Source organism: Pagrus pagrus (assembly GCF_965226575.1).
Source record: "Pagrus pagrus genome assembly, chromosome: 9".
In the NCBI taxonomy this organism is placed as follows: Eukaryota; Metazoa; Chordata; class Actinopteri; order Spariformes; family Sparidae; genus Pagrus; species Pagrus pagrus.
The window spans coordinates 20,830,295-20,854,875 of NC_140193.1; the positions used below are offsets into that span (position 1 = coordinate 20,830,295).

General features: G+C 42.0%; 2 protein-coding genes across 2 annotated transcripts; both read left to right on the top strand.

The window, feature by feature from the left end:
* The first annotated feature begins 1,748 nt into the window (after positions 1–1,748).
* LOC311262811 (NXPE family member 3-like) lies at positions 1,749–9,703 on the top strand. The gene is made up of 6 exons (XM_084362546.1): positions 1,749–1,968; positions 4,687–4,887; positions 5,105–5,886; positions 6,159–6,229; positions 6,339–6,557; positions 6,639–9,703. The coding sequence occupies exons 2-6, from the start codon at positions 4,795–4,797 to the stop codon at positions 7,199–7,201; spliced, it is 1,728 nt and encodes a 575-aa protein (XP_084218672.1). The 5' UTR covers positions 1,749–1,968; positions 4,687–4,794; the 3' UTR covers positions 7,202–9,703.
* Positions 9,704–12,272: 2,569 nt separating this feature from the next.
* Positions 12,273–22,947, top strand: LOC311262685 (NXPE family member 3-like). The gene is made up of 5 exons (XM_084362279.1): positions 12,273–12,401; positions 18,721–19,502; positions 21,683–21,753; positions 21,864–22,082; positions 22,164–22,947. Exons 1-5 carry the CDS (start codon positions 12,309–12,311, stop codon positions 22,724–22,726), a joined length of 1,728 nt encoding a protein of 575 aa, XP_084218405.1. The 5' UTR covers positions 12,273–12,308; the 3' UTR covers positions 22,727–22,947.
* The last annotated feature ends 1,634 nt before the right edge of the window (positions 22,948–24,581 follow it).

Sequence of the window (24,581 nt, forward strand, 5' to 3'; positions counted from 1 at the left end):
GTTATTGTTATTTGGATTCATCATTTATCAAAGTAATCAATGAATCCTGACGAGTGTAAAAGATAACGAATTTCCATTAGAACAAGTGATGTCTTAATTAGGCCCACTGGCAGTGGACACACCTGTTTTCAATCTACATCCATGAGAGTGAGAGTAAGCGACCCCACCCATCATTTATGGTATTGATTACAGCTGTGGTTTTCATCCTGTAACAAGTCACACTGTCTCACAAGTAAAGAAGGTATATTGCTGAAAAAGATTAATTTTCTGTCACTAAAGTAATTTGTTAATGGAAAATGTGTTTCAGCACGATAGAGTCATAACTGGAGGAACATTTAGGTAGGTATGGTGTGGCCTAATTAATATTCATGAGATATCGCCTAGTCATCTAATGAATGACTAACAAATGTGTTTAGTATGTTAAGGAAAAGCACCACAGATTTTTTTCTGTTAGAGATGAAAAGACAAAACTTCATACGGAAACTATCAAGATGTGGCTACATATGACAAAATCTATAAAAATTTTGATCTCACATTTCCTTCATACATTCATAATCCATCCCTTAATGGTGCGTTACGTAAGAATTGGCTATCTGGTGAATTAATTCTCAAAACAAAAGCGGGGTCAGCAGATCACCAGAGTAATCGCCACGTGCTGCTAACTCTAGCTGCCATTAGCAAGTTAGCTCAGTTAGCCGTGCAGCTAGCAGTCCATGTGATGAGTGTGGTGCTTACACCGCTAGCACGGGACCGGCTTAGAACCGGGAAAGGCCGGGCTAGCTGGTTAGCATGCTCACTTCCATAGATATCTCCTTAACAATAATACACATGCTTCACAGAACTGTCATTTCTTCACATTCTCTTGACAATTTTTGTCAAATTTTGAATCTTTTTTAATCAAATTTCTTACCTTTTATTGGTAGACAAAGCTAATTTCTTTTGAAAACACAAAAAAAGGAACGTTATTTAAATATTAAGGGAAAACGTGAAGACAAACTTGCACCCTCATCCTTGGAAGTATTTTTTTTCATTATGCACTATGAAAAATCGAAATGTCGAGAATAAAGCTGACATTTCGAGATTAAAGTCGACCTTTTGAGACTACACCAGACAGCGTGTATAACTGCCTCAACAAAATGCCTTGTGTAAATGAATCGGTGACACTACTTCAGAATCGGCTTTAATAGCAAAGAAATGTCTCTTTTAGCTCATAAACACAGTGTAGTTGTCAGTATTTGGACCTTTAAGAGATTGCGACACTACACACATAACCTTACACTACAAGGATGTAATGCTTGCAGACTGTAGGCTCGGGCAGCTCCCATAGCCGACAGTCGCTCCCCTAAGTGGATTTGATGGACCAGAAGAGCTGACATTTTGCATTTCAACTTTATTCTTGACATTTGTAGTGTATATTGAAAAAAAAAAAAAAAAAAAACATCCTCACCCCTGGTATTTTTGTTCTCAGCCCTGGCCCTAATAGTCTTCCATACAGCTGGTGCTTCAAGTGCACTTGTGAAATGCTCTGATAAACACACTGATGGGATGTACCAATGTGAGCCATGCCAATTTCATAGCGCAGTCAAATGATTTTCGATAGCAGTCATAATTCTCATAGTCAATTATTAATTTTTTAATGGCAGTCATTCTTCTTTCTGTCGACAAAGGCCTTCGGTACATTACTTTGAGTGTCTTCTGAGTATTAATCCTCCATTTCTGCGGTTAACTTTTAAATCACTGACCACCAGAGGACGCAGCCAGACTCAGCCACCGGTTAACCCCCACCCCCCCAGCCTGCTCGTATTTTTCTCCCATCATGATCACTGGGACCTCTCCTCTCGCTACTACACCGTCTCTGCAGAGCGTCCCGACCCGCGGCTGCCTGCTCTCAACCTGGCCAGAACCAGACTCATCAGAACCCTCCTCGGTCTGACGGTTCGACATCATGCGAACCTGTCGTCGAAATGTGTAAGTAGGGGGGAGCATTTAATGGCTATAACGCCTGCATTACCGGTGACAGCGTTAGCTAACAGGGCTACGTTTGTGTGAATAACATAGTAAATGTGTTGGAGCCTCCACTCGTGTGTTGAATATGAGTAGTACTCATATTCAACACATTCAACTCCGGTTGTTTCTTTGTTGCTGGCTCTTGCGTCATTGCAGCCGTGCACAAGAGAGACGCCGCCGTTAGATAACATATGACCGTGCTGACGTATCACTGCCATTTACTGCCACTTGATAACACAGCGCTGTGACCACACAGGGATCTTCATATATATACATTATAAAGTGAGCAGGAGGCACAGTCACGATGACGTTGTTGGGCCTAATTTAATGACACTGGACACTTAATAGACAAGATTTGCAACATTAGTTAACAAAATGTACTTTTTTGGCTAAATGGCTAGTGCATGTTAACATTTTGTTCTTTTGGCTGGTGAGTGAAGCAGATGTATCAGCCGCTTGCATATTTTACCAGCATTTGGCTATAGGCTGGTTGTTAATCCAGTGCCCTGCTTGTAAACCAACAATGAAGGCCAACCTGCTTGGAGCAGATCAGATGAATTGTTGGTACATGTTTTCTGTTGCAGTCTGTCTCTATATATGAAAAGCACACAGAAGTCCTTTTCAGAGTGATGTATTAACTGGTATGAAATACTTTTATAATAGGCATCAGAGGTAACCTCTGACCTTAGAACGTCAAATACAATGGTCTTAATCAGTGGACAATCCCCAATTGTCATGGAGATTGATCCGTTCATTACATATTTATAACATTCAAAAATCAGCAGCCACCTCAGGAGCCACATTTTCACATTTTCAGCAGCCACTGAGATCCTCAGCCTCCTGCACAAGGATGCATATCCTTGAGCCTATCTCACAGAAAGAGTGTTCTGTGCAGTTTGTGATGCCAACCATCTCATTATAAATGTCAGGAGATGGATCTGGACCCTAGGTCAGTGGGGGGATCAGAGTCCTATGGTCAGACATAATGAACCAATCAGTCAGGTGTGCTCCTACAAGTATCTTGGTGTCCACTTGGTCATCAGCTTTAGGCCCTTGGAGGCCCGTGTTGACAGTGTGTCTTCTTGTTTACAACATAGTTTTATGTTTTTTATGTAAACTCAAGGTGTATGGAGTGGACCAGAAGATTGTGTTTTTATTCTACCAGGCTGTTCCAGAGAGCATTATTCGGTACAGGATGTCAGCATGGTATGGTAATCTCACCATACAGTTAAAAATCAAGCTTGCTCGCCTGGTACAGACTGCCATAAAGTTTATGGGAATAAACAAACATTTATGAGCCCTCTGGCAGAAGATAAGGAACATCCCAGTGTAAACTTAAACATTGTAAAAACTCATTTGTGCCTACCTCAATTAAGATTTTAAATAATGTTGCTTGAGGCTGCAGGGGCTGTGCAAAAGCTTATGGCATTTGTATCGTAACTCCTTGTGTAATACACAGTTCTGCCAAAACATTAAAACCACTGGCAGGTGAACTGAATATCATTGACCATCTCTCTACAATGCAATAGCATTGCAGCACCTATCAGGAGGACAAATAGGTATGCCAATTCCTTTATCCCATCTGCAATTAAGCTCCTGAACATGGACAGTGGCAGCCACTCTTTGTAACATTCTTACTTTGTGTCCTTGTAACTTAATGTGCCACTTATTTATTATTACTTTATTCTTATTCTTGGTCTCTGTTATTTAATTGTGCCACTCCACACAATTATGTGACAGTGGCCTATGTGCCTTGGCCCCCCCGGGGATATGTACTGATACTGATGTGCATATTGTACTCCTGTTTGTCGTCTGCTGCTGGTTGTTATGCCATGGTTGTTGTTTGTGTTTGTCTTTTTTTTTTACTCTAGAACTGCTTGAACTGAATTGCCCCCCGGGGACTAATAAAGTTGTCTGAACTGAACTGAACTGAATGTTCTGATGGGAAACCATGTGTCCTAGCATTCATGTGGATGCTTTGACACATTACACCCATCCAGACACTGCTGCAGTCCAAGTACACCCAGTACACCCCCTCATGGCTACATCATTACCTGATGGCATAATTCAGAAATAGCTCGAGGAACATGACAAGGTATATGTGCAATGTGTGTAATGTCTTGCACAACATTGGAGTCAAGATAAAGAAAACACAACACAACCATTTTTATTAAAAATTTAATGATATATAATTAGCAATAAAACTAATAGCATAAAAACTAAACTGTACCCAAACATTAACAAAGTACCTCATAATTAAGGAACATAAAAAATAGATTAAGCATAAAGATTCAGTGATGCGACGATTTAAAGATGCAACAGCTAGTAGCTCTTCCAAATTTCACTACATTTTTATCCTTCTATGTATTGCCTGTCAGAAACACTGTCATCAATACTGGAGAAAAAAGCGGGTGTTTTGGATTAAGAGCAGCTGACTGTGACACGTTCACTGCCCACAGCATCTTACGACAGTCCAACTTGACCAGCCAGACCGCCGGAAAATAATTAGTTAATTACCTTGTACCTTGTCCTCCCTTGCCTAATGATGACTCACACACAGAAGAGACACTAAACTGCTCAGAGGAATATCTGTATGATCATGTGTCAACTATGATTTTTATGTGTCTTTATGAATATTAATAGATCAAGTGCTATTTTTCTGTTTGCCCTCGTTGACAGGGCTCATTCGTCTAGATCAGGCGCTGAGGATGAAACAATGCCATCATCACCACGGTGACAGCATATAGTGAAACAGGGCCTGATCATGGGAGACAGAAGGAGGTCACCATGTGCAGAAATCTCTCCAAATATGCCCTCATCTTCCTCTTTCTAGCACTGTCTGGACTCATCTTCCTTCTGCGCAACATCCACACTGTGGAGGTGAGTAGAGAAGTGGCTTGCACACCTAGCTTTTATTTGATGTGCCTTCTTAAATGCCTTGAAAGTAAAATGGATATACCAATCAATCATGTTAAACAGTCCTCTATTATAGGACGAAGCCTGAGTTGGGTTACATGCAACAGTCGGAATTTCATCTGCCAATAATAGATTAGTGGTCTCCTGCACAACTTCTCACTTTTTGTCCCTTTCTCTCTAGAACTGGAACTGCCACACTATTTCAGCCCTCTACCAACTTCAGAGCAGGATCCAATCATCCTTCATCCCGGTGAATCTGCCTACTTTTCATCACAACCGCACCTTTTGTGCCCATCTGGGCCAGAAACCCTCCCCTGAAGATGAACTGGAAGAGCGCTACCTGTTGGACTCTATCGCCTGGCCAGGGCCTCCGCCTCGCTCTTCACCAATCATCCTGCGCCAGACGAGTGACCCTGTGCACAGCCTGTTTGCCATCCTTCCCACTAAGGAGGGACGGGAGTGGCATGTGGGCGATGAGCTGGAGGCCCTCGTCCAAATGCACGACTTCCAGGGTCGTCCCAAGCGCTACGGTGGGGATTTCCTTTTGGCCAGACTGCACTCCCCTGAGCTTGGAGCAGGTGTAGCAGGCAAGGTGCTGGACCACGGGAATGGATTTTACTCTGCTATGTTCCCGCTCCTCTGGGTGGGGTCTGCACAGGTGGAGGTTACACTAGTGCACTCAAGCGAGGCCGTTGCTGTTCTGCGACGGCTGAGGGAGGAACGGCCTGATCGGGTGTTTTTCAAGAGCTTGTTCCGCTTAGGCTTCTTGTCTGAAACTACTGTGTGCAACATGTGCCTGCCCCCTGATCAGCAGCCCCTGTGCAACTACACAGACCTTTACACAGGTGAGCCCTGGTACTGCTACAAGCCCAAGGTGCTTGGCTGTGACACCAGGATCAACCACGCCAAAGGAGGCTATCTGAAACATCTCCTCACCAACAAAGAAGCACTGCTCTTCCAGAGGTTTGTACGACCATAGGATGATGATTTTGATGCCTCATTATGCAGCTTTTTTCTGCCATAACATCTGTTTTGACCTCTTACTGATCCTGATTTGAACATAAAGTGATGCCTTGGCTTCCAAAGCTGATATGAATGTGATTAGTTTTGTTAGTATTTGGAAGTAGTTGGAAGTTGGAAAGTATTGAGAGGCCAACTTTTTGTCATGGGATTTGTTGACAGTAACAAAAAACTGAATATCACTGGACTTCACCTGATCAACTCTGTTTCTTTAGTGGTGTAAACATAAAGGTCCGCATACACGCTTCAGGACCCGACAGAATCAATGTGCTGCCTCCCAGGAAAGGTACAGTATACCTGCAGAGTAACTTTTGTGCATCATGTCACAGTATGTGCATGCCTTGATTTATTCCATTCAATTAATTTTGTCTACAACATTTCTTTCTTTATATCAGATGGAGCAGAGGTAGAAAGCAGTGTAAAACCAGAAGCTATTCAGCTAGCACCATCTGGATATTACTACGAGGACTCATGGAGACCATTAAATGGCGTTACAATGCGGCAGTTCAATGAATCATCTGCCATCACTCAGTGTTTGAAGAATAAGGTGATCTACATGTATGGAGACTCCACCGTCAGGCAGTGGTTTGAGCACCTTCTTGCTTTTGTACCAGGTGAGTGTTGTTTTTGTCTCATCTTTTATTTTTACAATTGTGTATCTCTCCTCCTCTAACCTCCATTTCTGCATTCCTCAGAATTAAAGGAGTTCGACCTGCACAGTCCTAAAAACGTTGGACCCTTCATGGCGGTGGACAGCACCCATAATATTCTCTTGAAGTACCGCTGCCATGGCCCACCCATCCGCTTCTCCACTGTCATAGCCAGTGAGTTGCGTTACATTTCAAATGAGTTGGACGGCCTCTCTGGGGGTCCCAACACAATTGTGGTCCTCAGCATTTGGGCCCATTTCAGCACCTTTCCCGTGGAGGTGTACATACGGAGGCTCCGTCACATCAGGCGGGCACTCGTGCGACTCCTGGACCGAGCACCAGGGACGATCATTGTGATTCGCTCGGCCAACCTCCAAGCCCTGGACCAAGAGGTGAGCCTTTATAACAGCGACTGGTACTCGCTGCAGCTCGATGAGGTGCTCAGGGCCATGTTCAAGGGGCTGAATGTTCTGTTGGTGGACGCCTGGCAAATGAGTTTAGCACATCACTTCCCTCATGCCCTCCATCCACCTCCAGCCATCATCAAGAACATGATAGACATGCTTCTGTCTTATGTTTGCCCAGAGACGAAAAAGAGTCAGCAGTAGAAGAACAGTAAAGATATTGTTGAAGGGAACCGAGAGTTTACTGTGTGAATTTATCCGTCAGTTCTTCAATTCCCAACAGTAAGGCTTTTTAACAAATTAAAGTGTTCTCCAAAGCTACATACCCTTTAAATACCGTCTTTACTGAGAGTTTCCAGACTTAAAGTACTGATCTATGTTTACATGCTTGTTATGCTTAATTTGGAATCCCACATAGCAAATTTTATTATGGAAATGCCAAAGACCTTGGCACAGTGATTGCTACTGTCTGTTTATGTTACCAAAGTGTTATATGTCTGTGTGTATGCAGTATTTTGATTTATTATAAGCTGATGTTGGTATTCCTTTAAGGTGACTAATATTTATGCATATATTTGTTTTTATTAAGTTTTGCCAAAGCTGAAGACTCAATTAGTTGTTGTTTCTAAGCCTTTCCTCAGGCTGTTCAGTGTTAAATGCAGCTGTCTTTTTTTGTTACAGCAAACTACTACATACCTGAATAACAGTACATTGTATTTAAAGAGAAAGTTCACTCCATAATCAAAAATGCACATTTTTCCTCTTACCTGTAGTGTTGTTTATTCATCTATATTGCTTTGTTGTGAGTTGCTAAATGTCTGCCTTCTCTCGAATACAACAGAACTAGTGGCGCTCTGCTTGTGGTGTTCAAAGCGCTAAAAGTACATTTAAGGAATTCGACAGCAATGTCTCTTCCCAGAAATCATGAGACCTTATTGTGAGCAGTTGCATGTGGGAACTACTCTCCATCTACTGAACTACAACACATCACCACACAAAAGGAAACCTGCCTCTTCTCTAGAACAATAGGCTCCTGCCTGTAACAGGATGTTAACATCACTGCCAACTTCCCCAACTGACCTGTAATGTGAGCCAGCTTAATTAGCTTGAATAGCTAGCGTCTCATGAGTAGATGTGCACTTCCTTCTGCATTGTGATACAGAAAGAAAATAGTTCCTACAGAACCTCTTGCTTCACCCTGTGCGCTGTTTGCTTCTCTGCTGTGTGTTTGTGTAGCTAAGCACCGCCCTCAGTCAAACAGACACACAGACATGCAGCTCTTTATGACAGACTAAGAGCAGAAGACAGAAACACTGATGTAACCTGGTCGCTACATTTTTATCCTGACCTCACACCTTGCACGCTCTTACTGGCTTGGGGGCTACACAAAACAGCAACATTTTAAGACTTCCAGTGGGTCATAAGTGATGTTTAAGATGGATTACTTTTGAGTCTTTGCACTGTTTTTAGGAAAACAACTTCATAAGAGCAAGCAATAATTTTGACCTTGATGTTTGCGCTTTTGGACTCAAACCATGTGTCATTCTGAGTTTTATAACAAGCTGCTATATTCATAATGTCATTCTAGTCTCGGCATTTCATATGTATACATACAGTGTATACATGATAATGAAGTGTTTTCTGGGTTTTACAAATGTATGGTATGTGTGTGAAATATCTCCGATTCAGAAGTAGTTACATAATAAATGCACAGCTGAGATGATAATCAGTTAGTTACAACCAGACTGACATAATAATTCTCATAGTTTTGGAAATATATCCAGGAGTGTATAGTGGTTGTGCTTGCAGATTTGCTATCATAGGCTGGATTATTGGCCTTTAAAATGTTATTTTAGATGTTTACAGTACACATTGTGAACATCACTGTAACTCCTTGTAACAGAAAGATAAATGTTACTAATAGCTGCGTCTCAGCTGTGCATTAACACACTTGAAGGATTCCCTCCACATTGTTTCAGTTGACTTTTAGCTGGTGAGTTCTGGCAGATCAGTCTCTCAGCCTGTAACGTTCAACATTCACACAGCTTTGATAAAATGTACACGCGTCACATCAGATGCCGGCAGCTGTGTGTTGATTTGAGGCTCGACCTTTGATTACATTTATAATATCAGCTCTTTCATATAAGTAGCTAACTTTGTATTGCAACAGTAATTTTCTTTCTGTGTTCAGTTTTAATTCTGTATGTTTTTATATGAACATTTGAGGGTTAATTTAACATGATCAAAAACTGCACATCATTCACAGTGGGTGGACAGTCGAGATTGAAGAAGGGAGTAAACGGTGAAGTTATCAGGTCTGTGTGATACAAAGAGAAAATGTGTCAATTTTTCTGTCTAGTCTGTTTGTTCCTGACAGTAATCAGGAGCTGACTATTAAGAGACTTATCATAACTTATAATGGCAGAGTTGTTGTCATGTTTGCCAGTATTTGCTATTGTCAAATGTGTGCTTTAACATCTGTAATAAGGAGTATGGCTGTATTTGAAGGCCATTGTCATTTTTGTACTTAAAAGGAGGTTTGAGATGGAGCAAGGCGATATATCTATATAATATTTGTATCATTAAATGGAGCTATGATACTCATCAGGATTTTACGTGGATAATAAGCTGGTGATGCATCATTTGTCATGCCTTTTTCATGAAATGTTCAGTGTAGTTCAATAAACTAAACTGACTATGGCAGCATCAAGAGTCACTGATCAGTCCTGTGTGTTGAGTTCAGTTCATCTATTAAATTGTAAACTGTAACAATAAATGCAAACATAAACAGGAAACTGTCACACTGGGGAAAAAAAGAGACAAATTATTCCCTAGATGTTTTGAAAGAGCAACTTTCAGTTGACATGCTTCCTGTTCGTCTCACACTCTTTCTGCATGCTAACATTGAAGAGAGGTTTGCAGACAGGCTGAAACATTATCATCACTAATGCAATATTCCAAGCACTGTAATAACTCTCAGACTGGACTGAATTGAATAAGCTTGAAGACACAGAAATAGATGCACTCAATGCATCCTTTTATCCAATTTAAAATATAAACATACCTCTGTTTAGGATTGTATTGTTATCAAGGTGATGGGTAAATATAGGAAATTATTGTGATGCATCGTAGTTTGAGCAAAGGAAAAGAAAGATGAAAGTATAAAATCACTACATGACAGCTTTACGCATCCATCAAGTTCAAGGACGCCAAGAGCGCTGGGTGAGTGTTGGTGTTGTTTACTCCACTAGCAAAGGAGCTTTGGCCCACTGGTAGGAGAAGGTTTTCAGGCTGGAAGAGGGAGACCTAGTGGGGAACGCTGCCAGGGAGCTACACTATAACAGAATGTTAAAAAACATAACGTTATTTCTTATTGCACCTTTAAAGAAGACATTAGAGGCTACAAATGCACAATGGCTGCATATTTTTGTCTTTCAATGAAAGAATATAAGAAGAATCTGACCAAAAACATGGGACTGATAAGGGTTGGGAAACAGATGTGATTTTCAATTTTGCTTCATATTTTCTGCAAATTCAACATCGTTCCAAGTCCTGTCAGTGGGCTTGGGGAGTAATGGAATACATGTACATGTGCATGTAATCAGGATTTTTAAAAAAGGTAACTGTATTCTGGTGAAGTTACCGAAAAAAATATGTAATTAGATTAAAATACATTCAGTGAAGAGGATTATTAACAGGATTACAGTTTTAAAATGAAGCATGATATACTAGTGTGTAACCATGCACATGTGCACACATAACAACCCTCCACGTGTCTCACACAACATCACTCGAGTTAAATTAAAGTCATCTTTGTCTTACTTGGCTTGTGTTAGACTGCATTTTTTCAGAGGTAGTAACTGTATCGGGATACATTTTCAAAATAACCCCCCCACCCCTGCCTGTCAGTTCCCTTAATAGGATTTACATCTTTTACAGAATAAATTCTTATGCACCTGTTGAATAATGTTTAAACTTTACAAATGAAACATATATATTATTGCAATAAATCTTGGATTCCAAAACATTAATATCCGTCATTACAGTGTCATAAAGAGAGCAATATGTCTGCATAAAAAATGAATTCACTCAGTATTACCACATCATCAGCTGTGTTATACATTTCTTTCCTATATATATAATAATTATAAGTGGCCATAGAGATGTAACTCTTTACATGCAATTTTTGGGCAACAATATGTGAACACTCACTCATTACACCCATATGATTATTAATATCTCATTCAAAATCAGTTGAATGTGACTATGCTCCTATAACAGTGGAGGCTTTCCATTAGATTTAAGGACCTGCCTGCTGGGACTCATTTCCATTCAGCTACAAAAGCATTAAGTGATGTTGAGCGCTGATGCTGGCATAGTTTCCAATTCATCCCAAAGGTGTTGGATGGGGCTGAGGTCAAGTTCTAAAACAGTAAAATAAGAAACAAAAAAAAAAATACGTATGGGTCTGTCTTTGTGCACGGAGGTATTGTGTTGAAACATGAAGCCGCCCCAGAGCATTGAAAGACCATTGCCTAAAAATATCTTTGTGTGATGTGTCTTTAAGATTTCCCTTTTTTGGTACTAAGGGGTCAAACCATCAACCACTTCCTCAGGACTGAAGTACGTAAAAGAAGCAGACCAATATGAGGGGCTAAAATAACAACATTAAATGATAAAAATGGTGGTGATGAGCATGCACTTGAACTGAAAATTAGGGGGTAAAAAAAGTGATTTGGGGGTTTTGCGTGCGTGGGTTTAAACATGTGTGCAGATTGACAGGAGTGTAAAATATGACGCTTTGCTATTGTGAAATATTAAGGCTTGTACAACTTGGTACAGTTTGCATGCCAGCGGACTGCAGAATGTTCCAGCACACACACACACACACACACACACACACATTTGTCTATAAATACCTACATATACAGTTCATGTTCTGTGTTTTGTGCAACATGAAGGAGTTTAGGAACTTTCATTTGGTTTTACAAACCTGTATACTGACCAATACATTACTTTGTTCTTTCTACCCTGCGCTCCTCCTTCCTTATCTGATGACTCACACACCGAAGAGACAACCCACTACACTGCTCAGATGAATGTCTGTATGATCATGTGTCAACTATGATTTTTATGTTTCTTTATGAATATCAATAGATCATCGTGCTATTTTTTCTGTTCGTTTATCCTTCTTGTGGACTGGGTTCATACGTCTGCATAAGCCACTGAGGACGTAATGATGCCATCATCACGGCAGTGGAAAGCATATAGTGAAAAAGAGCCTGATCATGGGAGACAGAAGGAAGTTACCATGTGCCGAAAGCTCTCCAAATATGCCGTCATTTTCCTCTTTCTGGCTTTGTTTGGACTCATATTCCTGCTGCGCAACATCAGCACTGTGGAGGTGAGGAGGGAAGTGGGTTACACCTGGTTTTTAATTGATGTTTTTTGATTGATCTTCCAACAACGTGGAATATATCTTTTTGAAAATACTTTTAATTGTGCCAGAAATTCTTATTTCCCCTTGTAGAGAAGTGAACAAATAAAAGATGAATCGACAAACGATTGTCTTTGAAATATTTAATAAATCGTAAAATAGAAAATGGAGAATAACAGAGTCAATCCATTTCAGCTAAAAGGTCAGGCTCTTCACACCAGGGTGTTCTGTGTGAGTCTGACTTCAAGCTACAGTGAAAGTCACAGTTTATAGAATAGTAGGATAGTCTCTGCTGACCTCATGGCAAAGGTAACTTACACAGTTCATGCTCAGGTGAGGTCCTACTCACACATACAGTTGAAACCAGAAGTTTACATACACTGTATAAAAAGGCACATAACCTTTTTTTTCTCAGTCTGACATTAAATCAGACTAAACTTTTCCTGTTTTAGGTCAGTGAGGATTACCAAAATTATTTATATTTGCTAAATGCCAGAATAATGAGAGAGAGAATTTTTAAGACATTTTTTTATTACTTTCTTCAAAGTCAGAAGTTTACATACATTTCATTAGTACTTGGTAGCATTGCCTTTAAACTGCATGACTTGCGTTTTGGCCCATTCCTCCTGACAGAACTGGTGTAACCGGTTTGTAGGCTGCCTTGCTCACACACGCCTTTTCAGCTCGGATTGAGATCAGGGCTTTGTGATTGTCAAGGGGGTTAAAGTTACACAAAAATGGAGGACCCAAGTGCAGGCACACAGGCACACAAACAAGAGGCAGGATAAGGGGAAACAAAAGGCGAGCTTTAATAAACAAGCTGAATACAAACAAATGAGGAATACAGAACTAAAAATGCGTCACAAGGACAAAAACAAAGTAGCAACTAAAAGCTAAAACAAAGTGTAAACAAAAGCAAAGTACAAATCAAAAGAGAAACCAAACACCAAAACTACAAACATACCAAAACAGGAGACACGAGGAATCACAGGAGGAAACACTGGGCAAGTAGCTGGTGGAGAACACAGGGTCACACGGACATCACAGGGGAAATCACAGGGAAACACTGACGACCACAGAGGAAGACAGACCAAGATGCACACAGGCTAAACACAGGCTAACACACTAACACGGAGAAAGTTGGGAACTATGGAGAGAATTTTGTCCCTTTATTATTCAATCAAATATAATAGATTTGAAACCAAAAAAGAGATTTGTGAGCAAAAGAGAGTAAGTGGCAATCAAAAAAAAAATTTTTTGAGATAGAAACAGAACAGGTTGCAATTGAAAAAAAAATTTGAGAGAGCATATTTCTTCAACTTCAATCAAAACTTATTTTTGTAAGTAAAAACATATGACCATTTTGCTTATAAATCAGTCCTCTTTGCTTACAAGTTGTAAAGTTTTGCTTGCGAATTCAACAGGACTTGATGGGCGAGGCCTACGCTGGTGGATGAGAGGAGAGTTTCTATTGGTTGGTTTGACCTGGCTCCAGCGCCAGCTACGCCTTCCACATTACACCCACTTCTCCCTTGTGCTGTGCTGCTTGGAGGTCAGTTGATAGCCTGTTGCTCTTGAAACGTTTCCCATAAGTAATGAATTGCGCTATATATCGTTGGCTACAGCCTGCCGTACATTCACAACAACAACAACAATTTAACAAATTCACGCACATATTTCTAACCAGCCAGCATTACTGGTCTATACAGGAGCAGCTGCGTCAGGCGGTCCGATTTAAATGACACTGAATGATGCTTTTGACTTCCGAGATGTAGAATGTGTAGGCTATAGAAGAGAAACGCAAATTTCAGCACCACTGATCTGTATAATCAGACCGAAAGACATTGTTAAATTATTCGCCACTTGTGTTTGTTGACATTAGAACAGCTGTAGTGAGAATGGGAGCCGGGAGGAGTAGCAGCAGCCCGCTACACAGTGGAAACTGGCACCGCGTTCAGCGGTAGTTTAGTAATCCACGGTACTGTTGTGTAGGAACCGTGACGTTTTGGCACCGCGAGTTCCATGCAACACTAAATGTTTAAATCACAGCCCTACGTTGTATACGCCTCCCTGTAATTCACTCACTCATTAGGCTACTCTGCTCAGGTCGTGACTAACAGAGACAACCATGATGCTGCTAATCAGTGTGCTTGCAGCAGCAGGGCATTATAATTCATTACTTGTGTTGTTGTTGTTGTTGTGAATGTACGGCAGGCTGTAGCCAACGATATATAGCGCAATTCATTACTTATGGGAAACGTTTCGAGAGCAACGGGCTATCAACTTACCTCCAAGTAGAGCTTAGATCAGGCCCAAAAAATCAAGCCCGACCCTACCTGAGCCCGTGTTCGTTGTGTCCGAGCCCGGCCCAGCCCGACACATTAACTGTAATTATGTGCCCGAGCCCGATTTAAACCCGACAATTTTTTAATACGTGGTGTAACAGTCAGAGTTATTCAATGTAGCGCCACTAGGTGGCGCCTCCTTTTGTTTAGTGGGTAATGTAACCTGTACGATGAAGAAGATCAGGTGTACTTCCGCTCCCCGTGAGAAAGGATACTGCCGACAGAGCGAAGACTCCCCATTTTATTTTGTCTTTATTTTGTAAAGTGTTGGTGCAAGAACCTCGGCCTGGATCGTTTGCATGTATGCCTGTAACATCTAGTGCCGTAGAGACCTGGCATGGTATGGTCAGTATTATGAATAAAAGTGCTGTGCGGAAACCCCCACATGTTGCCTGCTGTCTCTTGAGTAACCGGAGGCACCGCACTAAAGTGGACCATCACCTTCCCCTTCACCAGCCCATGTTACAGTGGGCTGTTATAACTGACGTTCTCAACTACAACTCCGAGTTGTTTGAACTACAGAAGTCTGTTTAGAATTATCTTAATGAATAATGCAACAAGGACGAAGCATGTACACTGCATTGTTTGTTTATTCAGAACGGAATGGATCGCAAATGAATAAAGTCTCTCAACTCTCTCATCTCATTTTCTTGTCCGCTTCTCCGTGAGGGTCGTGGGATGTTGCCGCTGCATCCCCCCTTTTCGGGGGGTTGCGGGGCTACTGGAGCCAATCCCAATCTACATATGGGGGAAGGCCAGGGTATATCCCTGGACGAGTCGCCAGTTCGTCGCAGGGCCCTTTCTGACGGCAGAGGCTGCCACACAGGGTGCCAACTGCACGTCAGGAGCAATTTCGGGGTTCAGGATCTTGCTCAAGGATGCTTCGGCATGTGGCTCAGTTCCGCCCAGGGGAGCCGGGGTTTGAACCAGCGACCACCTGCTCTACCCACTGAGCTACAGCCGCCCCCGCCAATGAATAAAGTAATGATTTAAAGAAAAAAAAACATACACAAATGCTTGATCAAGGGCCTGGCCCGGCCCGAGGATAGTCTGGGCTCGGGCTTGGGCAGAGAATCTAAACTCTACCTCCAAGCAGCACAGCACAAGGGAGAAGTGGGTGTAATGTGGAAGGCGTAGCTGGCGCTGGAGCCAGGTCAAACCAACCAATAGAAACTCTTCTCTCATCCACCAGCGTAGGCCCCGCCCTTCAAGTGCTGTTGAATTTGCAAGCAAAACTTTAGAACTTGCAAGCAAAGAGGACTGATTTATAAGCAATTGTCGTATGTTTTTACTTACAAACACTAGTTTTGATTGAAGTTATAGAAGAAATATGCTCTCTCACAACCTGTTCTGTTTCAATCTCAAAAAACAAATTTTTTTGATTGCCACTTACTCTCTTTTGCTCTCAAATCTCTTTTTCGGTTTCAAATCTATTCTATTTGGTTGAATAATAAAGGAACAAAATTCTCTCCATAGGTAACGGGAAATCACAGAACATCACAGAGGGAAAACAAAACGAACTCAAGAAGACAAGAGGGAGGACAAAGACTAAATACCAACAACACTAATGAAGGGATGAGAAACAGGTGGAGTGAAGAGGTACACGGACAGGTGAGGGAATCAACGGAAAAGCACACAGGAGGAACTGACAAGCAGGATGCGACACACAAGGACAAAACTTCAAAGTAAAACAGGAAACAGAAACAAAGACACTGAACCATGACAGTGATGGCCACTCCAAAACATTGACTTTGTTGTCCTTAAGCCACTTTGTAACTAATGTAGCGGTATGCTTAGGGTCATTGTCCATTTGGAAGACCCATTTGCACCCAAGCTTTAACCTCCTGGCTGATGTCTTGAGATGTTGCTTCAATATTTCTACATAATGTTCTTTCCTCATGATGCCATCTATTTTGAGAAGTGCACCAGTCCCTCCTGCAGCAAAACACCCCCACAACATGATGCTGCCACCCCCGTTCTCGGGCTTGCAAGCTTCCCCGTTTTTCCTCCAAATGTCACGATGGTCATTATGGCCAAACAGTTCAATTTTGGTTTCATCAGACCACAGGACATGTCTCCAAAAAATGAAGGTCTTTGTCCCTGAGTGCATTTACAAACTGTAATCTGGCTTCTTTATGTTGCTTTTGGAGTAATGGCTTCTTCCTTGCTGAGTGGCCTTTCAGCCCATGTCGGTGCAGGACTCGTTTCACTGTGGATAATGACACTCTTTTACCAGCTTCAGCCAGCATCTTCACAAGGTCTTTTGCTTGTGTTCTGCGGTTGATACGCACATTTCGCGCCAAAGCACGAAAATCTCTGGGACACAGAACCCATCTCCTTCCTGAGCGATATGATGGCTGGACATTCCCAAGGTGTTTATACTTGCATATAATTGTTTGAACAGATGAACGTGGCACTGTCATGCATCTGGAAATTGTACCCAAGGATGAACCAGACTTGTGGAAGTCCACAATTCTCTTCCTGATATCTGGGATGATTTCTTTTGATTTTCCCATGATGTCACGCAAGGAAGCAGTGTGTTTGAGGTGTGCCTTAAAATACATCCACAGGTGTGCCTGTAATTAACTCAAATGTTGTCAATTAACCTATCAGAAGCTTCCAAAGCCATGACATCATCATCTGGGCTTTCCCAAATTGTTAAAAGCATAGTAATCTTGGTGTATGTAAACTTCTGACTTAAGTAATAAAAAATTGTCTTAAAAATTCTTAAATAATTTTGGTAATCCTAACTGATCCAAAATAGGACATGTCAGACAGTGAGAAAAAAAAAGGTAATGTGTCTTTTTATACAGTGTATGTAAACTTCTGGTTTCAACTGTACACTCGGGATTAATACTATATAACATTTAAAGGTAGTTCAATATGTAAAGTGAATAATGAATACTAATGTTGACACAGTCTGTAACTGAATAAGTGCATAATCAAGTATGTTCATAAAGTCATTAAAAGGTTGGTAAGAAATTTGTCTAAAGGGTATTTAAACATGTTTGTTTAAAAATATGCCCTTTTTGTAAGGTCTTCACAGCAGAATGTAACATGATTACAGTTTAGTTGAGGGCATTGCAGTCAGCATGACTGCGAATAAGGAACATACGACTCCAGAGTAACGATATTCTACATGTCGTCCAAGAGGCGCACACTGTAATTTTCTTTATATGTTTAATGTTTACGTATAATGTTGTTAATGTACCTTTGCATGGACATTAATGATGCATTTTAAGTTATTTTATTTTACTTCAGCACATTTCAGTTATGCTAATGACTGTTTAATGGGCACTGGCTTGAGAGACTTTGGCAGTGAGTGGGAGTTGTATGTGATTTGTGAAACTTTGTCTTTTATTTTTGTTGTAGTTTTCACGGTGTCTGCTGAAACAGAGACAGAGAGAGCAAATCAATCTTCAAAAGACACCTGTATGTTTAATGGCAGCAAGTAAAAAAGCAATAACTAGATGCTAGCTTCTTAGAGAACCTCCCACCCTGAACCAATGAAAAAATATAATAAATGACATATACATTATAGAACGTATAACTTTCATTTTGAGATTACAGAAGGAAAAGGGGAAAGATTACTAGGCTAAATGGGTTACATATTTAGCCGAAGCAGAGTATGACAGCTAAAATTGTCGTAAACACAGCTGTGAACGAAAGTGTATCATCCTGTGGCGAGTATTTAAGTGTATCGTTCAATGTGACTGAATGTATGTATATGACCTCATGTTTGTCTTATGAAAAGGAAAAAAAAAGTATATATAAAAAAAAAAGAGAGACATCTGTATGAATCGTGGCCATAATTTAATTGGACCGGTGTAGCTACACAGTCCTCTGTTATAGGTCTAAGACTGAGATACTTGAGTTGAACATGCAACAATAGTATGCCCATCTCCTGCACAACCTCTTATTTCTCGTCCCTTTCTTTCTAGAACTGGAACTTCCACACTATTTCAGCCCTTGACCAGCTTCAGAGCAGGATCCAATCATCCTTCATCCCGGTGAATCTGCCTACTTTTTATCACAACCGCACCTTTTGTGCCCATCTGGGCCAGAAACCCTCCCCTGAAGATGAACTGGAAGAGCGCTACCTGTTGGACTCTATTACCTGGCCAGGGCCTCCGCCTCGCTCTTCACCAATCGTCCTGAACCAGACGAGTGACCCTGTGCACAGCCTGTTCACCATCCTTCCCACCAATGAGGGACGGGAGTGGCATGTGGGCGACCAGCTGGAGGCCCTCGTCCAAATGCATGACTTACAAGGTCATCCCAAGCGCTACGGTGGGGATTTCCTTTTGGCCAGACTGCACTCCCCTGAGCTTGGAGCAGGTGTAGCAGGCAAAGTGTTGGACCACGGGAATGGATCTTATTCTGCTCTGTTCCCGCTCCTCTGGGTGGGGTCTGCACAGGTGGAGGTGACACTAGTGCACTCAAGCGAGGCCGTTGCTATTCTGCGGCGGCTGAGGGAGGAACGGCCTGATCGGGTGTTTTCCAAGAGCTTGTTCCACTCGGGCTCCCTCTCTGAAACTACTGTGTGCGACATGTGCCTGCCCCCTGATCAGAAGCCCCTGTGCAACTACACAGACCTTTACACAGGTGAGCCCTGGTACTGCTACAAGCCCAAGGTGCTTGGCTGTGACACCAGGATCAACCACGCCAAAGGAGGCTATCTGAAACATCTCCTCACCAGCAAAGAAGCACCACTCTTTCAGAGGTTTGTACTGTTGCACTAGATGATAGGATGACTTGTGTTGTATTAAAGGCTAAGTCGGAAGTTATTCTGTATTCAAAACTACTTAGTGATGTGGTCCTTGGAGTCCGGACTGGGTAAGTCAGGTGAAGCTGTCTATCTGTCTATTTATCTATCCATGCAAAACATGTGAGTATTTTCAATTCAACTCTTTATGAAGATGGCAACGTGTTCCATGTGGTCCAGACAAGTTAATGAGTGCATGGTCAGTGGCGTGGTCCGTTTGGTCAGGACCTGCTCTTGTTCTGGTCCAGACTAGCTGTGATGTGGTCTGTGAGTATCATGAAAAGTTTACTTTTTAGCGATAAGTGGTTGTACATATATACACATATATACAACATATGTTGACCTATAGAATATGACGGATTGCTGTAGATTGAAGTACCCAATGGTAGCCTATATAAAGTAGATAAAATGTGAAACCTGAAACATCTACAGCAGTAAAATGCAATGGTAGATGGGTGCAGTTGGCGGCCTTGAAAGCCAGTACCATCGTCTTGAATCGGATGCAGACTGCAACAGGTTGAGCTTGAGGTGGTGCGCAGTTGTGCTCTCTGAATTGCCAGACATTCAGAGATGCGCATTGCAACGTGGGTGTCGGAGGATGGTGGAAAAGAGAGGAACAGTTGGGTGTTGTCTGCATAACAGTGGTAAGAGAATCCATGTGATGTGATTGCTGAGCCTAGTGATCTAGTGTATAGTGAAAACAGAAGCGGTCCTAGTACTGAGCCTTGAGGGACACCAGTTTCCAGAAAACAGGGTTTGGACAAGGAGCCATTCCACATGACCTGAAAGGTGCGATTTGTCAGGTATGATGTAAACCAGGTTAGAGAAGAGTCAGCGATGCCAAGTTCAGCCAGAATGGAGAGGAGGATTTGGTGGTTGATTGTGTCAAACGCAGCAGAGGGAATCGGATCAAGGGAACAGGTGGTGGCACGGTTAGATGTAACTAGTGTGTGAACATCTTCAGAAGAGAGAGGGCTGAAGCAGGTAAGGCCATCAGCGGTGAGGGTTGGGGGAGGTGCTTTCTGGATGGGCATAGGAGTAAATGAAGAGCTGACATCTTTTACTTTCTTGGTAAAGTAAGTTGCAAAGTCACCAGCAGTGAGGGAGGAAGGAGGTGGAGTGGTCGGAGGTCGGCAGAGGAGTTGATCTTTGACAGGTAGAAGGCAGATTTGGCTGCTGATACAGTTGAGTTGAAGTCAGAGAGAAGGAGGTGGTAGTGAACATTTTACTTTATGATGAGTACTTTTACTTCTACTTCTTTAGTCCAGGCATCAGAGTACTACTCCACAGACCACTGAAAAAATGGTCTGGAGCAATAGGACCACAAGCTTCAGGGTCCCCTGTAGTGAGTGCACTGTATGGTGCCGACAGGGACTGCAAATAGACCATAGTGTAGATAGGTAAAGAGATAGGCTATAGCCTGCCGAGATAGGCCTATAAGCATAAATTCAATACCATCCAATTCATTCATTCAAACCATTCAATCCAAATAGTTTTATTGGTCCGAACAAAAATCCTTTTTTTAATATACATGGGTGTCACATGTCGCATGTTCTATGACATAGTGCTGCAGTCTACTTTTGATTGCTATACAATACACAACCATTTTATACAATTCAATACTGTTACTTAATATCATACAGATGACAGACAGGCTGATCAATCCATCATTCTTTAGGCCTACAACTACACATTTATAGTTAGATAAAAGAGAGGAAGTGTGGACCATGCCACGGACCACTCTGGCCCGGACCACAAGGACCACGTCACAGACCACTGAGTAACATATGATTATGATCTGACGTCTTGATAATAATGATGGCTATATTTAATAAAGGACTATGATTTCTGACAATTTTTTTTACTGTCAGAGATGGGAGATTGTGGATTAGGACCACAAAGATCACAAAGACCGATCCAAGGACCACTCACTAAGTGGTCCGAACCACTAGCTCTGGCATCCTTTGAGGTAGTAACCAGTGGTCCATCTACAGCAACCATGGTCAGTGGACAGACCACTGAAATGGATACAACCCTGGCTGCCTTGAGAGATGGATTTAGTTTTGGTCTTTTTTTCAGGGGATCTGTTGACATTACATCAAATCTAGAATATCACCTGATAAACTCTGTTTCTTTAGTGGTGTAAACATAAAAGTTCGCATACACGCTTCAGGACCCGACAGAATCAATGTGCTGCCTCCCAGGAAAGGTACAGTATACCTGCAGAGTAACTTTTGTGCATCATGTCACAGTATGTGCATGCCTTGATTTATTCCATTCAATTAATTTTGTCTGCAATGTTTCTTTTTTGTATATCAGATGGAGTAGAGGCAGAAAGCAGTGTAAAACCAGAAGCTATTCAGCTAGCACCATCTGGATATTACTACGAGGACTCATGGAGATCATTAAATGGCGTTACAATGCGCCAGTTCAATGAATCATCTGCCATCACGCAATGTTTGGAAAACAAGGTGATCTACATGTATGGAGACTCCACCGTCAGGCAGTGGTTTGAGCACCTTCTTGCTTTTGTACCAGGTGAGTGTTGTTTTTGTCTCATCTTTTATTTTAACAATTATGTATCTTTCCTCCTCTAACCTCCATTTCCACAATCCGCAGAACTGAAGCAGTCCGACCTGCACAGTCCTAAAAAGGTTGGACCCTTTATGGCGGTGGACAGCCCCCATAATATTCTCTTGAAGTACCGCTGCCATGGCCCACCCATCCAGTTCTCCACTGTCATAGCCAGTGAGTTGCAGTACATTTTTAACGAGTTGGACGGCCTCTCTGGGGGTCCCAACACCGTTGTGGTCCTCAGCATTTGGGCCCATTTCAGCCCCTATCCTGTGGAGGTGTACATACGGAGGCTCCGTCACATTAGGCGGGCGCTGGTGCGACTCCTGGACCGAGCGCCAGGGACAATAATTGTGATTCGCTCAGCCAACCTCAGAGCCCTGGACCAAGAGGTGAGCCTTAATTACAGTGACTGGTACTCACTGCAGCTCAATGAGGTGCTCAGGGCCATGTTCAAGGGGCTGAATGTTCTGCTGGTGGACGCCTGGCAAATGACTTTGGCACACCGCTTTCCCCACAACGTCCATCCACCTCGAGCCATTATCAAGAACATGATAGACATGCTTCTGTCTTATGTTTGTCCAGAGACGAAAAAGAGCCAGCAGTAGAAGAACAGTGACGATACTGTTGTTGAAGGAAACTGTGAAGTTTACTGTTTGAATCGGTCAATCAGTTCTACATACATTTAAATACATTCAACGAATTTAACAGCAATGTCTCTTTCCAGAAATCATGACCCAGTTACCCAAGATAATCCACAGACCTTGTTGTGAGCAATTGCATGTGGAAACTAGGCCTGCACGATATGAGGAAAATCTGCGATGTGCGATAACACTATTCAATATTGCGATGACGATATAACTTGCGATAAATAAACAAATATTGAAGTTTGCATATTATTAACTATACAGTTAATAATAGTGTTTCCGCATTAATATGTAGACAGCTAACATATACCCAAAACATTGAATAGCCAATGCCCACTGAATAAAGAATGAAATAAATTATTTTGAACATGCTTTTATTGAACAAACTGCACATGAATACCCAACCAATTAAGCAGAACATTATAATTATATGAAATTAAAGTTTAATTTCCCCTGCTCCCTTTAAACTATGTTCTTGTAAACTCAACCAAAACATCTCTTACCATGCAGAGTTGAAATAATTAAAAAAAATCCAGGGGGAAACAACTTACATAATTAAATAAATATAAATTAAACATGGCACTTTATATTAACTGTAATGTCTCTCATCACAATCATCAAGGCCCTTGACTCTGCCTAACAAGGTGCAGAGATCTATAGTATGAACTGAAATAGAGTAGGGCCAGCCCACTTAATCAAGAGAAAATAATCAGGAAAAAATATCTACCCTTTAGGTCAAGTTAAAACCTTAGTTATTCCCTTAACACAAGTTCTTGGCCAAGAAAGCCAGCATGTTAACTTGTCATGTACAGTACCACATTCCCTGATGTGCTGATGTGCTTACACAGTACTTGTCTTTGTAACACGTTGTAACAATCAGAGTTATTTAATGTAGCGCCACTAGGTGGCGCCTCCTTTTGTTTAATGGGTAATGTAACCTGTACGATGAAGAAGAGCAGGTGTACTTCCGCTCCTCATAAGAAAAGATACCGCTAACAGAGCGATGTGTTTTTATTTTGTAAACTGTCGGTAGAAGAACCTCGGTGTGTTCGTTTGCACGGATGCCTGTAACATTAGTGCCTTAGAGACCTGGCATGGCATGGTCAGTGTTATGAATAAAAGTGGCGTGTGGAAACCCCCAATGTTGCCTGCCGTCTCTTGAGTAACCGGAGGTACCCGGCGTTGCTGCACTAAAGTGGACCATCACCTTCCCCTTCACCAGCCCACGTTACAACGTCGTCTCTCCTGAATCCAAAATAACTCCATAAAGCACAAGTGCTGTTCTTCGTCGACCATTTTCATCGCTTTTCTCTCCTCCCTCAGCCATCATAACCTGGCAATCACCACCAAACTGATGCCGATTAATTTTGTCAGGGTAGCTAACGGCTAGCTGGGGCTTCATCTGATTGGCCCTTGTATCCAGGGCTCCGCCTGATAGGCTAAATGTTAGCATGCTCACGGTGCATGCATGCCGCATGTAAACAAAATTATTTTTCTTATTCATCGCGTGTCAGGCAGTCTTTTGTGATGTGTTTATCGCACATGTTCATATCGCGATGACGATGAAAATTCGATTTATCGTGCAGGCCTAGTGGGAACTACTCTCATGTACTGATTTTCTCATGGACACGAGGCTCTCGCTTGTGAGAGCACTAGATGTTAACAGTAATGGCACCCCCCTCGGTTGGGCTTGCTAGCTTCTTGTCCAGGAGTAGATGCACGCATTTTTCTGGGTGGTGATATGGAAGAAAATTGTTCTCACCAAAACACATGCTTCATCCTGTGCACTGTTTGCCTCTGCTCTCTCTCTCTCTTT